A 17,398-nucleotide genomic window follows, 5' to 3' on the forward strand; every position below is an offset into this window, starting at 1 on the left:
TATCATATTTTATGAGTATTTGGTTGATAATTATGTGAGTCAAGTAGTTTTTAAAAGTGAAACATAGTTTTATTATTTTCCGTGGTGCTTTGTTAGTACCGACATTACGTGCAATCAAGCATGGTAGAGACAAGATGTGTTTATTGACATTTTAAAAGTTGATAAGTGATTATTTTATTACTGTTTTGTTGACATGGCTTTGTTTTGTAAAGCTAGGCAGATGGTAAATACACGTTGAGAAACTTGTATATAATGTACAGTATGTATAACAAATAAATCAATGATAAAATATAAGTGGAAATTTATGTCTATGAAATTTTTTTTTTCTGTTGTGGTATATCATTGCGTATGTATGGAAGGCAAACACCGTAAAAAAATAAATACTAACACAGTGAAAATATGAAAGATACTACAATAAGCACAATTTTTTTGCAGAAACTTACCTAAAGGAATTTGTAGAAAAAGACAGGGGCGCCGTTTAGTGGTCGTCCACACCTGTGCGCAATTCAGCCAAGTAGGATGCAAGTCGCAGGTTATTCCCCCATTTACATTTAAAGTGCCTATGTTCAGCCATAAATAGATGATGACCATAATAATTAATAACAAAGTTGAACTAATATAAAAATGTATAGGCCAATTTGTGCATTACACCATTTGGTGACACTGGTACTGACTGGTTTGTCGGGAAACAGTTAATATTACTGTGAATATTTGTTTTATCTTTGGAATATTTCTAACTCAAATGTAACAGCGCCATCCAAATAATACTCAAAATGTATCGTTTAGTGTCTATAAAATAAATTAATATGTCATGAATAATACCATTAAGGCCCATTTACAATAGGCTGATAACGATCGACGATAAATAGACAAATATGCATTTTTCATACATAAAACAAAAGAAATATAAATCTCTTCATTCTAGAACTACAGTATATGATAACCATCTATGCTGCTTTTGATGAAAAATTATATTTTCACACGTCCAATCAAATGATATCATGATTGGTAACAACAATAATATCGTGATAATACAATGATTTTACTGTTTTTATTGATCATGACGTCATTTGATTGGAATTTTAAAAATACCATTTTTATCAAAGACAGCATAAATTTATTATCATATAGTTCTAGAACGAAAACCTTTCTAATTTCTTTTGTTTTATGTAAAAAAATTCATGCATATATATTTATCGTCAATCGTTATAGTCCTAGTGTAAATGGGCCTAAATGTATCATTTGCCTCCTGATGATGACATAAAATAAATATTAAAATGTTAATATAAACTGCATTTTAATTCTTGCGGTAACTTTGAAACAAAATAGGTTTTTTTTAATTGTGAATTATAATATTATTCCTTATAATTATAATATATTTGTAGTAAACAATTTTGATAGAGCGCCCCCATTCGAGACGACGACACGTTCTGTAACGAGACTTCTGCAAAAAAACCACGTATCCTTCGTCAGGCTGCTGTGTGAGGCGCGAGGAGGACGTTGTTTTTGTATTTTGATTGTTATCAGGTAGAAACAGGGGACTCCCCGATTATTCACCTTAGAAATAAATACGAAAAAAGCTTCATGATAGTCTGCTCTAACGTCAGCTAGCGTAGTGTTAATTTATTGTTATTTCATCTAGTAGAATGCTACCTCTTCGGCGGATCCTCAGCAAACAAGCTTCGTCTAAGATTTCCAGGTCTTTTCATTCATGTCAAACGTGGTAAGAAGCTTTCTCAGACTACACTAGGCTAGCTAAAATAAAAAGCCTGGGCCTAGCTAGGCTAAATTAGTCGTAGTAGGTCTATACTTGTTTTTTATTGTATTTAAGGCAGCCGTATTTAATTCTATTAATAATGCACTAGGCCTATGCCTAGTCTAGTTAAAGTAATTCAAATCTATGTATTTTTTTGAACTTCAACAATAAATTACAGCATGCTGTGTGCAATGAAGCGTAAGAGAGCAGGGGGACTACTCTCCCACCCCCACTACACACTACTAGACATCTCCCCTCCTGCCCTAAAAATAAAGTGATGTGTTTTGTTTTATTTACTGATTGTTAGTATAATAAATTGCAGATTACTATTTAATCATTTTCAGTGCAGGGAGGGAGCTCCCTGTTCAGTGTTCTCCAAAATAGTGTTTGGATTTTACTGGAATAAATTGGCTCTAACCGGTATAAAAATGCCTAATACTAATAGGCATATAACAAAATAAAAACTTGTCTAGGCCTAGTAGTAGACCATTAACCAACACCAATCTACTGTGAAAGGCTATATTTGGATTGAAAAGTAAAATATGACATTATCATTAAGTTATTTGTATATTTTATATAATTATGCTTAATTCTGAAATTATGCTTAATTCTGAAATTATGCTTAATTCAAAAACTTTTGTATGGATCTCCTCCTTGAATACCTACCCTATCTATCTCACATGTTCTGCAAAACGTAGATTGAGTAACATTAATGTTCACCAATATGATATTGTTCCGTATTTCTCTCTAGTCTTAGGAAGATATAAAGGATTTTAAAACACCTGATTTTCAACTGTCGAATTGGAACTATTGACTGGTTTCTAATCTGAATGAATTGTTGAATATTCAATGCGAGGTCTCAATAATATCAATATCTGAATAATTACGATAAATTCACAATTTTCCAATATAACATGATTGAAACTAACCTCTAGGATAAATTATTGTTTGGTTTTTAAACTTAGAATTCTGTTCTCCTAAATCACTAATTAAATCATTAGTCAAGTATAGTGTAAAATAGTCTCACTTTCAAATTTGATAATCCATTTCTAGACAGCTACTCCTTCCTGTATGCCCTTGGTTCTTGAAAGGAAATAATTGGCCTTTCAAGTTTCCTTCTTTTTACCATACCTACGTTGTGTCCCAAATTAGTGACATAATAATATAAAATCTACTGTATTTGTTTATCTTCAGGAATTTATTAAATAATATACGTAAGATACAGTATTTAATATTCAAATGCAGGTAATATAGATTAAATGGCTCACTTTTTTCAGCGTTGTCTTACAGTATACTGTATTATTGAAAATGAAACTAGTATATTGAGTGACATAAATTGTACTGTAGCAATTGAATAATTATTAAGGTAATGATACAAAATTAATTATTATTTGTACAGTAGTACCATACAGTAGTAGTAGCAGGGGTGGCGCCAGGATCTTCCCGACGCGGGGGCTACATTCCCCGACGAGGGGGCTACATTCCCCGACGAGGGGGCTACATTCCCCGACGAGGGGGCTATGCGAGCGAAGCGAGCATCACTAGGCTGGGGGCCAGGGGGCCGCCAAGGGCCCCCGTTGGGGTCCAGGGGGCGAAGGCCCCTGGAAGCAACGCGTTCTAGCGTCATTTGAGGTCATTTTGATCAGATTTAGGGTAGCCATTTTATCCATTTTTTATAATGCATAAATAAAATACTGCGTGCAAAAAAACGATGCGCGATGACCGTTTCAATCCATATTTTTCAATTTAAAAAATAAAAGTTCAACGAAAATTTAGAAAAATAGAGTTGGAGGTCCCGGAAATTGGACTTATTATACTTCAAAACATGAAACAAAATATATAAGTCCCTATCATGGTTGTGACTGAGCTAAGAAATGTTTGAAAAATAGAGATGTTAGGTCCCGGAAAATGCACTTCTTGTTCTTCGAAATATGACCAGCTTTATTGTTGGGGCTGAGCTAAGAAAATGTTTAAAGGAAAGGAACACCCTGGGCTAAATGTGCCACTGTGCTTATAGATAAATGTAATAAAAACATGATTACAATGGTTCAAGGTACAATAGTAAGCAATTTAGTTAAAAAATAGACTTTTAAACGACAACATATCGGAAATTGAACAGCGCCATTTTGACCGGTTAAGAGCAATTATGTGACGTCAGATTAGGTGGACGCATTCAAGCAAATCCAAGCGTCCATCCTCATAGTACAGTATTTCAATATGGAAGTGCGGGATATAACCATAAATAAAATCAAATAAATAGCCTAACATACCTAATATTTTCGGAATATGGCTTGGAGTTTTTATAATTCAGAAAATTTGGAACCAGAATATACAGAAAGAGAGTTAGTTTTGCGTCGTGGTGATGAGTAAAAAAGAAGAGAAGAAGAACATTCTCGAGCATAACAAGCCGTCGAAGAATGGTGTTCTTTCGGCCAGTGTATCTGTACTGTATGCCTTACTAGGCCTAGGCCTAGAACTCGTGTTGAACGAAAATAAAGTAGACACTGCATCGTCAACCAACAGCCTCCGTTTGGAAGGTTTGCCAGTTAATTCCCCTACCAAACCCCGTTTGAAACAGCTAGGCAATAAAAGTAACAATAGATTAACAATAGCTGAAAGATTTACGAATTCGCTTGCAGAAGAAAAGATCGATCGAAGGTTTGTTTACCAAGTCAGCGCATGCTCATACCGTGTCATCGCCGTCCTGCATGACCGCATGTCGCGTTATTAGCCAATCATATTAGCGGATTCGCTTAGCCAATAGAAGCGCCGAATGCAACCGCGAATCTTAAAATTTTCGTCGGCCGTATCTGACGTCACAAACAGGCTGCCATGAGCACAAGATGGCGATTTTCAAATGTCTTGAAAACCGCTTTAAAATCCTGTTTACTAGAAAACTACAAATCCGATTTAAACATAAATTGTGCTGAATATTAAGTTGGTAGGGTTACTTTTATAATAGTTAGGTAAGATATTAGGGTGTTCCTTTCCTTTAAAACTAGAGCTGTAGGTCTTCAAAAAATTGCATTTTATACTTTGGAAACGTCAGGCCTAGAGGCTTAAAGTGGAGCTACACTCAGACTTTCTCAGCTTATATTATGTTTAAGTATGTTTAATTGAAAGTGATTACATAAAAAAAACCAGGAAAAATACGGAAATATTTTCCAAAAACTCATTTCTAAAAAAATCGGTCAGAAAATAGTGTTTTAACAAATTACAGTTTTTCAGTAACTTAGGGGTTATTAGTTTACAATACGTCGCGAAACGCGTTACACTTAGCGACTGACGCGTTTTAGTCGCCGGTTCAACGCATTGATGAAATGTCTCCCCTTTGGTAAATTATGTGTCGAAAAATGGGGAATAAATTTTATACACACAATTAATACGATTTGTTTAGGCCTAAGTAATATTTCCGATAAGAATGTCAGTATAATTTACATGTAACCTCATGATTTTCACTGTACAACAACAGCATAATAATCTTATCAGATTGCTTTTAACTTTAAGCTAGGGCTAGGCCTAGCTAAGCCGTCTGCTCAGCCAAGCTAGCCTTGAATTTTTGTCTAGAGGCCTATGTATTCATAGGCATGGTCGTTTCGCCCCATTTATCGTTCCTGGGTTTTCTCGCACATTAAGAATTGTGAAACACACAATCCTATACAGAACAAGAGTAGTAAAGAGTAGTAAAGCGATGTGCAAGCTTAGACCTGACTGAAAAGCAACTATTCAGGCACCCTATCATGGCCCATGGGTAGGCCAAGGTCGGGTGCCAGCAAAACAAACTTCACTGCTGTCAGCCTAGCCTAGCTAGAGGCCAAGCAGCAACGGTACATACCTACACTCTAGTAGGCCTAGGCCTAGCTTTATTGAATATATAGCCACGTCTTTCTCAAATCTCGTTAAATTTGACATTTTAGTAATAGTCTCATAATCACATTATTACACTGTGAAACATAATAGGGTCATATTCAGAATGTTTTAATATACTTTTCGCCCGTCAAAAATAACATCGCGACAAAATAACAGATCGCCAGCACTGCAGTAGTGTGATTGTGAAAAATGTCACGTGATCGTACTCCCTAGCAAAATAAAAAACCCAATTGGACCCGAACGGGGGAAAGTGTCTATTTACGCAAAATTGCGCAATGTATACGTGATAAAAATACCAGAAATAGAAAGATCTGGAAAAATTACATAAATATACATTTTACATTTTTTTTTTGGTGAAGAAATGAATTTTTTAGGATTATTCAAATATACCCCCCTTTTGCATGTAAAAGAATAGGAAATTACAAGGTATCCCCCCAAAACGCAAAAAGGCGTGATTTTCAAGAAAATCGTACTCATTGAAAAAAATTTCAAAAAAATATGAAGTATAAGGGATGATATTTTTAAATAATAGTTGAAATGTATGAGAAATAGTAATTTTCTGGGTGGAGCTCCACTTTAAAAAACGCAAGCGTAGACCTTTTTCAGTCGGGGAAATAAGGTTATTCCTCCCAAGTGTACTGTATGCGTGCGTACCATCTGGACTTCCGAGTGGTGAGAAATTCATGACATAGGCCTACAGGATATTGAAAATGTAATAACTTAGCTATAATAAGATGTTGGCTAAGCGAAAATAGCATGTTTTTTTGTTTAGTACGGAATGGATGAAAAATTTATTTTAGGTGCCCCACGGTACAGAAGGTTACTTGTAAATTAAAAAATTGGTGAACATACGAACAATTAACATAATTCGTTTTTGCTGTAGTGTAGCGTACGTCGACGCAGTACACGACGTAACCGTCGGTAAACTTCGCCTGGAAAATAACTACAGTACACATTTTGGTCCCTGGATGAAACATGATATTACGCGTCTCGACCCAACGTTGAACGATTCGTACAAAGGGATACGGCCAGACAAGTGCGTACCTAGCTATTGTTTAGTAGTAAGTTTAGATCGCTGGCAATAATGAATGCATATAAAGTGCATAATATCACTCTGACGTACTCTCACGGTCAATGAAACGTCGCGGGTTTCTAGGCGCTGAAGCTAACTACGAAGTGAACGCGAACGCTTTTTACTGTATATTATATTCCCCGACAAAAAGTACCCGTGTTTCCTTCGGTAACCGTCGGTAAACTTCGCCTGGAAAATAACTACATTACACATTTTGGTCCCTGGATGGAACTTGATATCACGCGTCTCGACCCAACGTTGAACGATTCGTACAAAGGGATACCGCAAGACAAGTGCGTACCTAGCTAATGTTTAGTAGTAAGTTAGATCGCATAAAAGTGCATATTAGCCCTCTGACGTACTCTCACGGTCAATTGAACGTCGTGGTTTTCTAGGCGCTGAAGCTATAGGCCTATGAAGTGAACGCGAACGTTTTTTACTGTATATTATATTCCCCGACAAAAAGTACCCGTGTTCCCCGAAGGAGGGGGGGGGGGGGCTCCCCGGGGGGGGGGGGGGGCTGCTCCCCGACGAGGGTGTAGAGCCCCCGTAGCCCCCCTGCTGGCACCACCACTGAGTAGTAGTACTTTGTTTTGGTAAGTTTGTACACATTTCCCACAAACCACAACAGATATTTACTGAAACCGACAAATCACTGCATCTCACAAGCGTAGAAAGAGTGTCTTTATGAAACCTTGCTTAAAAGAATGATGAATGTTATACAAGGAGAGATTTGCAAATTTGTATTTTATTTGTACAGTAGTACCATCAGTGGCGGATCTAGGGGGGGTGAATAGGGTGGCTAGCCACCCCCCTTAATTCACAAAAAAAAAAAAAAAAGATGCAACCTAATCGCGATTGACCGTCGCTAGACGTGGATTAATCTTTTAATTAAGAAGAGTAGGCCTAGCTAGGCCCTACTAGAGCTAGGGTTAGCATTAATAGTTGTGTGTAAATAGGCCTACACAGTGAAAGAGCTATAGAGTTTAATTACTATTATGAATTCAAGAGTTTAAAAAGAAAACACGATTTACAATCTTCGGAAAATACCCATTTTCAAAACACACGCACTCCTAAAACTACCAGCGTCACGTTGTCAAGCTCGCTCCTCGCGTGAATGCTGACGTCATCACTCTCCAAAATACACCATTTTCCATTGCAGTTAATTTCCGCCGCCCTGGTCCGTGTGTGCACAAAGCGTTGGCGTGGTATATTTACACCCCTGAGTGGAGTGTAATATCGGGAACTTTTTTCTCGCGCATGAAAGTTTTTTGTATAATATTATGGTATGCAGTATAAACGATAAAAATAAACGAGAAACATGGTGTTCTTTTATTATTTTATAGGCATAAAATAAACATGAAATGTCTTGTATGTACACACGGGACGGCCGAAAAAAGTATGTGGCGTATTTGGCGTTTTTTTTATTTGTGTTATAGACACGGCGATTACTGCGATCATTGTATACCAAATTACATTGAGTTATTCACCCGGCTGTAGGGTATATATCTCTGAGGTTAACAGACCACCAAAACACGGTACACAACACATGCACTCTATCGAGGCATTTTCGGAGTACCGCATTACCAAAATGTTCATTTTGTTTGAAGGTTTTTCGATCAAAGTTTATTATTAGTTCGTCGAAAAAGATCCGTACAGTATTTAGGAAGGATGTATTTAACTTTACATTATGTAATATTTGTTATTAAGTGTGATGGAAACAGTTTCTCTAGCCTATTAAACAGTGTGTAAGCATCTATTTTTTCAAAAATTTTCGGAGCCTCGGGAGGGGGACACCCCCTCCCAAACCCTCCCCCGCTCGGTGCTACGCACCTCGTTTGCCATTTTCGTGGCCACCCCCCCTCGTCAGAACCTATATCCGCCACTGTACCATACAGTAGTATAGTATACCACAATACTTTGTTTGATAAGTTTGTGCACATTTCCCACAAACCACAACAGATATTACCAATATTATGTTTATTTAGATGCTTATTATCTGATAAGTGTAATTGTTTTGTAAAGATTCATATTCTGATTAAAAGTAGGCAGGTTCCTATCTGTTGTATTGCAGTATTTGCATTACTATAATCTATATATAATAAATAAGATTGGAATAACAAATAAATTCTAATGTAAATTGGCATAGTACTAGAGTATACAGTAGATAAAGATATAAATAACACATTTTATACAGAAGCTATATTAATAATTTCCTGACACAGTTTTTTTTCTGTTGTGATTAACTTTTATAATTGAACTTGACCTCAATTCATTGGTCAATGCTACAAATCTTATCCGAATTAAAGAACATACAGTCTAAGTATCAATATGTGTCACTGTCATTGATATTTTTTAAATTTCATTTCTGATCAAATACGAATTTGTTTATAAAATATTGTAATATTTCATTTTGTTAATGCCTAATATAAGAATCCTGTACTTTGGTTACTGTAGACCATATATTAAATCATATGACATTTTCTAATATTTATTATTAGGCCTATGCAGTACATTGTATAGGCTACTGTGTGCGATTAATCAAATTACTCTCTTTGTGTACGTCCTAGTGGGAAGAAAGTTTTACTAATAGTCTCATTGTCTTTCTCTAAATTAAGGTATAAAATGTTGATTAATATAAACATAAGGCAACAATAATCATTGTTAATAAAAATAATAATTAATATAACAGATTTATTTTCGATAAGCTCTGTTATTTACCAAAAAATGTGATGTGCCCATGGACACTGTGATGTCATATCACTATACCATATTTGGTCACATCACACTTTTTTTTTTCGAACTAGTTTGATGTATAGACAGAGCCTTACGGTAAGAATGCAAATCTGCACAAGGTTTGTAGGAGAACATGGCCATTTTATAAATTAAACATATGGTGAAGTAGATTGCATTGACCTTATTAATATTATTATGAGTACACCTACAGTATGAGAGGCATGAATACCAGAACCCCTGCTCTGAGGCTGAATTTCACTGCAAAGACATAAGTACACAGTACTATGTTACGAACTGCTAAATAAAAGGCAGTTTTAAAATAATGAAATTGATATGTTTTTATTACATTGTAAATTAAATGGTCTCTTTATGCTATTGTCAATTATTTAAACAGTTTTTTTCAAAATTCAATTTAATAGCTATGCTGCTAAAATTATTGATGGAAAAGCTGTGGCTGAACAGGTGACGCAGGAAGTAAAAGAAGATGTTTCTGAATGGGTAGCTAAGGGCAACAGACAACCTCATTTAAGTGTCATTTTAGTTGGTGATGATCCTGCAAGTAAAACATACGTTAGAAACAAAACAAAAACAGCAGAAAAAGTTGGTAAGATTATTATGTCATCATCTTATTAAACCATTTCCCACTACGCAGAAGTTTTCGTTCTGAAGCGGATCTTCTTATGTTAACATCACCTAGAACCATGGAGGTATAAATACAGGCTTCTTTGCTCAGGCACCAACTTCCTCACTCCATCCCCATACGTCCTCAATTGGTTGAAAGCGAAGTTTGCCCTTTGTTATAAAGCGGAGACAGCTCCAGCGTTTCTGCTCAATTTGTGCTCCGAAATAACCGGTTAAATCAATGGGTGGTTGTTGAAAAAAATCGTTAGAATTACCCAAAATGCAATTGGTCGTGGCAGTTAATTCAAACGTTACTGTCGTGTAGTTGACTCTGGGTTAGCAGCTGTCAAAAAAATAACCGTTATTTTGTGTAAAAGCTAAAAGTTGCCCAGCGATAACCAGTTAAATCTCATTGGTCTAACCACAACATATGTTTTATAAAATATTAATTGATACTATAGGGCATCTTACCTCATAATCTTAAAAAAAAAACAATGAATTCAATTTAACCAGATTACTTAATTCCTGTTTTTATTTTTTTCAATTACTGCTCAAGAAAAAACTATTTATTGTTACATTGCCAGTTCAAAATGCTTTTTATGAAAGTGTGACCATATTTCCATAAATTTAAACACATAAAGATAGATCATGAAAATGAATAATATTTTCATTGTTTACTCAACTACTCTATTATTAACCATATGGTCATACTGTGTCATTCAACCATATTTATTTTTATTGTATGAAAGTAATATTCTATTCTATATTATCCAGCAGAATAAATCTTGTAAAATTACCTATTATTGTAAAAGGTATTCCACCTTTAAGATCAATTGTGATTTAAGGAATCGTAGAATGGCTTTTTGAAATTTGATGTTTTTGTTAACATTTTGATTATAGATGTAATTATAAAAAAAAAAAAATTTTTTTTTTAATTTTTAGGAATAACAAGTGAAACGATACGAAGACCTTCTAATATCACGCAAGAACAACTGCTGAAAGAAGTCCAAGAGCTGAATGAGAACCCAGAGGTTGATGGGATACTCGTACAGCTTCCAGTCCCACAACACGTCAATGAACGTCTTATCTGCGACGCTGTTAGCCCACAGAAAGACGTCGATGGATTTCATATGATAAACATCGGACGATTATGTCTAGATATACCGACTATGATACCTGCTACGCCGTATGGTGTCATGGAACTTATCAGACGTTATGGTACAATTATTTATGATTGAATTAAAGCATTGTCCCCACAGCATTTATTGTCCAATATAATTTAATTATAAAGCTGTGCATTAGAAACTAAAAAAACAAAAAATATAAAAATACCGTTAAAACATCAATATACACAATACAAACCTTTTGATGTTTATGATATTATTATACATAATGATTTTTTTTTCTTATAGCAAAAAATACTCCAATAAAAATTAATATACTTTAACAATCAAGAATTTAAAATTGTTTCACATTATTGTATATATTCAGAGAGTGTTTATATATTTAAAGTAAAGTATCATTATTTAATATTCAATGTATATCCTTTGTCCTTCATCATTGTTGATGGTGTTACAGCAATGTTTCTTTTGTTTGTATAATTTTTATGTTTCATATGGACAGTTTGTCCGAAATAAATGTTGAATAAAAAATAATTTATTCATTCAAAAATTTGAATCATACAATCACACAAAATCTGAAATATATACAATTTGTTTTATAATTATTATTATCTGATTTTCTTCTATCTAAAATGAATCACACATCAATGTTATTAAGCTGGGTGTGTTTCTGATACTTAAGCTCTGTCTACACTATCAAACTAGTTGACAAAAAAAGTGTTTTGTGCCCAAATATGGCAGTATATGTGTCCATATATGGGCACGTATCATATATCATATCATTTATTTCACCAAATACAGTACAAAGTAGGACATAAAAACATTACAAAAGTAAATTAATGAAGCAGGCTCACTTAAAATTTATAATTAAAAATTACCGTCAAGAGGCTCTCCATATAGAAATACTTACATAAAATGAATTACACATTACACCCACATATAAACATGAATTCCTATAATATTGAGATAAAACGGTAAAATTGGCCGTAGCTTAATTCCTAAACTTTATTGATGAATAAATGATGGATTTTCATAATAATAAAGGGTATACGTCTTGGAGATATGTATAATTAATGTCATTTTAATTTTATAGGTATTAATCTTTTTGGAAAGAATGCTGTTGTGTGTGGAAGATCAAAAAACGTTGGTGGACCGATTGCTATGATGTTGCAGTCAGATGGAGAACACTGTAAGTTTGTATTGTGTGAAATATTTCAAATATTGTATATGATGTGTATAGTCCCATGGAATTGGGTGAAAATATTATTATATTTGAATTGCATTAACAATGGAATTGATCAAAGTGTCCATATTTGGCCTATGGGTATGTTCAGATCTATGGAGTGATGCTTTCGTATCGCAAGTAATGTCATATTATAAATAGCGTCGTAACAGAAAAGTGTTCAGATTTGCCTAACTAACGTTTTCGTTTCAAACTGAAGTGTCACCGATTTTGGTAGGTCTGAACAGGCCACAAATTAAGGAATGAGGTTAAACATGAGTACAAGATTATACTCCGTCATACACAAAAAAAAAACCAATATAAATAAGATTTGTAGTTTCACCAATTTGATTAAATGTATTTTTGTAGTCTGCTGTAGGCTCACTATTTGTTTCTATGAACCTCGTGTATTTTAAGTGCAAACTTGACCCTTTCTAGAGACTTAAATTATTAATTCTGGTTAATTTACACAACAAATTTCTTCTTGTGAAAAGCATCAAAGATGGGCAAAGACGCCACTACAACCGTCTGTCATCGATACACGCCTCCTGTTGAGCTGGCTAACTACACAAGAACTGCTGACATCATCATTACGGCGGTTGGCTGTCCTAAACTAATAAAAGCGAATATGATCAAAGAGGGCGCTGTGCTAATAGACGTTGGTATCACACGTACCATAAATCCAGCGACAAACAAGTTCAGATTAGTTGGTGATGTAGACTTTGAAGGTAGGTGTACCGTTTTATTTTATCTATCTCAAATTAGATATTGTTTTTAGGATATCATTGTTGGGTTATAATATCTTAGAACACATGGCTAAACCATCCTGTTTGTCCCTTGTTGGAAGACGGCCCTTCCTCTTGTTGGTTGCAAGACAGCCCTTCCTTAATTAGTTGCAAGGCCAGAGTTTCTCTTGTCGGTTGCAAGACCAAAGTTCCTTTTGTTGGTTTGCTAGACAGTCGCCCATCCCTTGTCAGTTGCAAGACAGCCCTTCCTTAGTTGGTTGCAAGACCAGAGTTCCTCTTGTCGGTTGCAAGACCAAAGTTCCTTTTGTTGGTTTGCTAGACAGTCGCCCATCCCTTGTCAGTTGCAAGACAGCCCTTCCTTAGTTGGTTGCAAGACCAGAGTTCCTTGGTTGCATTAAATATGACTTTTTCTTAAATGTTTTAGAAGTGTCCAAGAAAGCTTCCTACATCACGCCAGTGCCTGGAGGAGTTGGTCCAATGACAGTTGCAATGTTAATGAAGAATACCTTAATAGCTGCTAGAAAAGACATCAGCTATACGTAATAAGCTGAGTTAGCCAGGGTAAAGCATTTAAAAATGTTATTTATGTTTAATACACAACAGATACATTAACAACCTCTAATGCAGAGCACCTCATTAAATAAGGTCACATGCCTTGATTAAAATAGTTCCTGTTTCCGCTGAAAAAAAAAAAGTGGTTATTAACCGTGTGAATAAATTAACCCCAATTTCTTGGCAGCAGAAAAAGGACAAATTGTATTGTATGTAGTAACCGGTTAAATTGCAGCCTGAAAATAACGGTTAAAAACACCCAATTGATTCGGTGTTAAAAGACCATTTACTAGCTACTTTTAATAACGGTTATTTGATTGACAGCCGCTGGCCTTGAATTAACCACCAGGACCAATTGCATATTGGGTTATGCTTACAATTTCTGTCAACGACCACCCACTGATTTAAACTGTTACTTAATAGGAGTAAAATTGAGCAGAAATGCAGTCAATATAAAAATTGTATTTTAAATCTATTTTGAAATAAACAGTTTATTTGGCGCTATGCAGCAGAAACAGACCCATAGACTGTTAAAAATAATAGCATCTTGTGACCAGTAAACCAGTGCTGCAGTAGGTCAGTGTGCCAAATTTGAATAATAATGTAATGAGATAATTAACATTATTACTACGAGGTGTTGTATACATTTTGGTATATTTATATGCATCTATAGAAGCCAATATTATTATAGCAAACCACTTTAAATAAACAAATGCTGCAGTAGATTTTTGTGCAAGACTTAAATATCAGCTAATTAACATAAAGTGACTACAGTACAGATGCTGCAAGGTATTCAATATTGTGTATGATTAATTCTGAATCCCTCCAATCATGACCACCTATGATGTACTAATGATCACATGACATGTAGCTGCACTACCATTGGTTTGGAATATGTCTATGTTTCTTATGAATAGAGATTAGCATATCATGTGTTTATGAGACTAGAATTTTCTAGAGTTTTAAAAACTATTAGGGATTTTTTAATATGGCCAAATTCATGCTTTAAAATGTCAGAAAATTAAATATGTTGAGAAAGAATTTGAGACCTCAATTTGACACATATTCTTGAAATGTGTTTTAGGAGCTCTTGCTCAAAGCATGTGACTGTATAATAAAGGTACAGTACTAAAAAATTATGAGTTTGTTTTGACAGATTTGTGAAGCAAAATGCCAAAAACTAGATAAAATTTATTCATAGTTTATATATATATATATATTTTGGCCATTGATAAATAGCCCAATCCAAAGGAGGCCAACAATACATTGTGGACAATGTAAAGATGTGGCTTGAAGTGTTGTCTATGGCATATTGTATAAGAATTCAACTTCTTTGTTAAATGTTGCACATTATTTACATTAAAATGTATCATAATGGCTTGTAAAGATCTATTGTTCCCCTGAAAAAATAATTCCTAACAAAATTGTCGAATATGCCATTTTAATGTAACATAATAGTTATTCACTTTGGCCAAAAATTGGATCAGGAAAAAAAATGTATTTACCTGAAAAAAATTGGGGTTTTTTTTTCGGTTTTTTTCTACACAAGTGTTTTATTAAAACTACAAAACAAAATAACATATTGAAAGTCTGATTTAATTAATCTTCATTTTTCATGTTTTTGGGGGACAATACATCTTTAAAATGAGCCTTCTAGAAATTAGATAAAGATACTATTCATCCAATAGAAACATTCTATTTGATGAATATGTTTTATACACTATAAACAAGCAACTGAAAAATTGTGTGTGATAGACACCAGATATATATATATAATATATAGTATAATAATTATATTATGTAAAGGAATTTTAAATGTAAAAACAGATTTAAAATTGTACAGTCTTGGTATTGTATTATTTCTAGTATCATAGAGAAAATCTATGTTACAGCGTCTAATGTGATGCCTGTATCATAGATCCTCACATAACTTTCCATAATACATTCATCACATGTGATACACATGAGATGCTGTATTGTGGAGTTGATATGATACTGGAAAATATTGTCATAGTGAAGATACAGCACTAAGTAATTAAATGCATACAATAATTAAACTGTAATATAAGCAAATATGCAGGAGGGAAAACGGGTGCTTGAACCAATACTAGAACTTCGTGCTTGATATGCCCTTACCATTAAACCACTGGGCCTTTTATACTGGGGTTCTGATGGGGTAGCAATTCCTTTACCCCTCTGTATACACTGTTTAACTTTAGTTATAGTGCAAATTATGTTAAGTATTATTACTTGTAGTCATTCAATGTGAATTGTTTTACAGTTGTTCCGAAGAGCTTGAAGTAGTAGACAAGATAGATATATTTAATTTTTATAGTTGAGAAATTGTATTATATACATTTTTTATATTATATTCCTCATAGTTTTGTCATGCAGGTTTACATACATCTGTTGTTTTTATATTGCATGCTTTTGTCTTAATTTTAAACATTTTTTTTTTGCATGCTTTTGTCATAATTTTAAACATTTTTTAGTCCATAATTATGAAATGAAGGGCGGGGGAAACAGCATGACACAACAAACTTGCTAATGGTTAATAGTTTTTATATCTTTCTCGTGGTATTGACAACATTTTTTGTTTTAGCTGTTTAATCAAGTAAATAATGGTCATCCTTTCTTACATGCCAAATTTGTGCATTTTCTATTTGTATGAAAGTTGAATTGATGTTTGACTATTATATATTGCAATCAGCTTGCATGTTGCAGTATAATAAAGCATTGTGATACTCTCCATAGACTCAAAAATGTTACAAATATCTAGTGTTATAAATAGATCAAAAGGCAAGACCTCTGGTGTATCTGTGATACTATCATTAGGTTAAAAAACAAGAAAATGATACAATTTCTTAGTGCTAGATATATAAAATAGATCTCTACAAAGTAGGGGCATGGCTTAGTGGATTTCACAACAACTAACAAACACTTGTATATGTAAATTATCTTGTTTGAGTATTATGAATATGTTTACAGAGAAGCTGAAGAATCACTGAAATATTATGATGTGCTACCAGTTAAGTATTACTAAGAGTTTTTTTTATTGGAAAAATATGTAAAATGTAATTAAAAAAATGCTTTTGTGACAAAATATTTGTTATTAGTTATAACTAATTTTTTGGTTCCATGATTTATATACAGTAATAATAATAATGCAATATTAGCACATTTTGTAAAGCTCATATGGGTGATTTTTTAACAAATCCCTGTACTATAGTACAGGGATTATGCAAATGTTGCCCTCTCATTTGTCAACATAAATTGGTCCTATGACATTAACACATTATACATATAGCAATATTAAAGTTTTTTAAAGTACAGGGATTTTTTTGAATAATGCCCAAAATATGCACTTTTCAAAATTCAATTATTATGCAATAATATTGCTACATATGTGTGTGTATTGTGTTGTCATCTTATAGACCCATAGTAAGCAATTACATAAAAAAATAAAACGGTCAAAATTTGGATATTTTTTGAAAAAATCCCTGTGCATGGATTTTTTTCAAAATTCAATTATTATGCCATAATATTGCTACATATGCGTATATATTGTGTTTTCATCATCTTATAGACCCATAGTAAGCAGTTATGTAAAAAATAAAAGGTTAACAAATTAGAAATTGGTTGTATGGTATCCTTACGATAACCCGACATAAATGTTCCCTAGGCCTACTATGGGAAAATGGA

At 33.9% G+C, this 17,398-nt stretch overlaps 1 protein-coding gene across 1 annotated transcript; it reads left to right on the forward strand.

Moving 5' to 3' along the window:
- Positions 1-1,470: 1,470 nt before the first annotated feature.
- Positions 1,471-16,858, forward strand: LOC140051664 (bifunctional methylenetetrahydrofolate dehydrogenase/cyclohydrolase, mitochondrial-like). The gene is made up of 6 exons (XM_072096948.1): positions 1,471-1,723; positions 9,854-10,038; positions 10,998-11,273; positions 12,270-12,365; positions 12,893-13,126; positions 13,569-16,858. The coding sequence occupies exons 1-6, from the start codon at positions 1,647-1,649 to the stop codon at positions 13,685-13,687; spliced, it is 987 nt and encodes a 328-aa protein (XP_071953049.1). The 5' UTR covers positions 1,471-1,646; the 3' UTR covers positions 13,688-16,858.
- Positions 16,859-17,398: the final 540 nt, after the last annotated feature.

This window comes from Antedon mediterranea, chromosome 6, assembly GCF_964355755.1.
Source record: "Antedon mediterranea chromosome 6, ecAntMedi1.1, whole genome shotgun sequence".
Classification (NCBI taxonomy): domain Eukaryota; kingdom Metazoa; phylum Echinodermata; class Crinoidea; order Comatulida; family Antedonidae; genus Antedon; species Antedon mediterranea.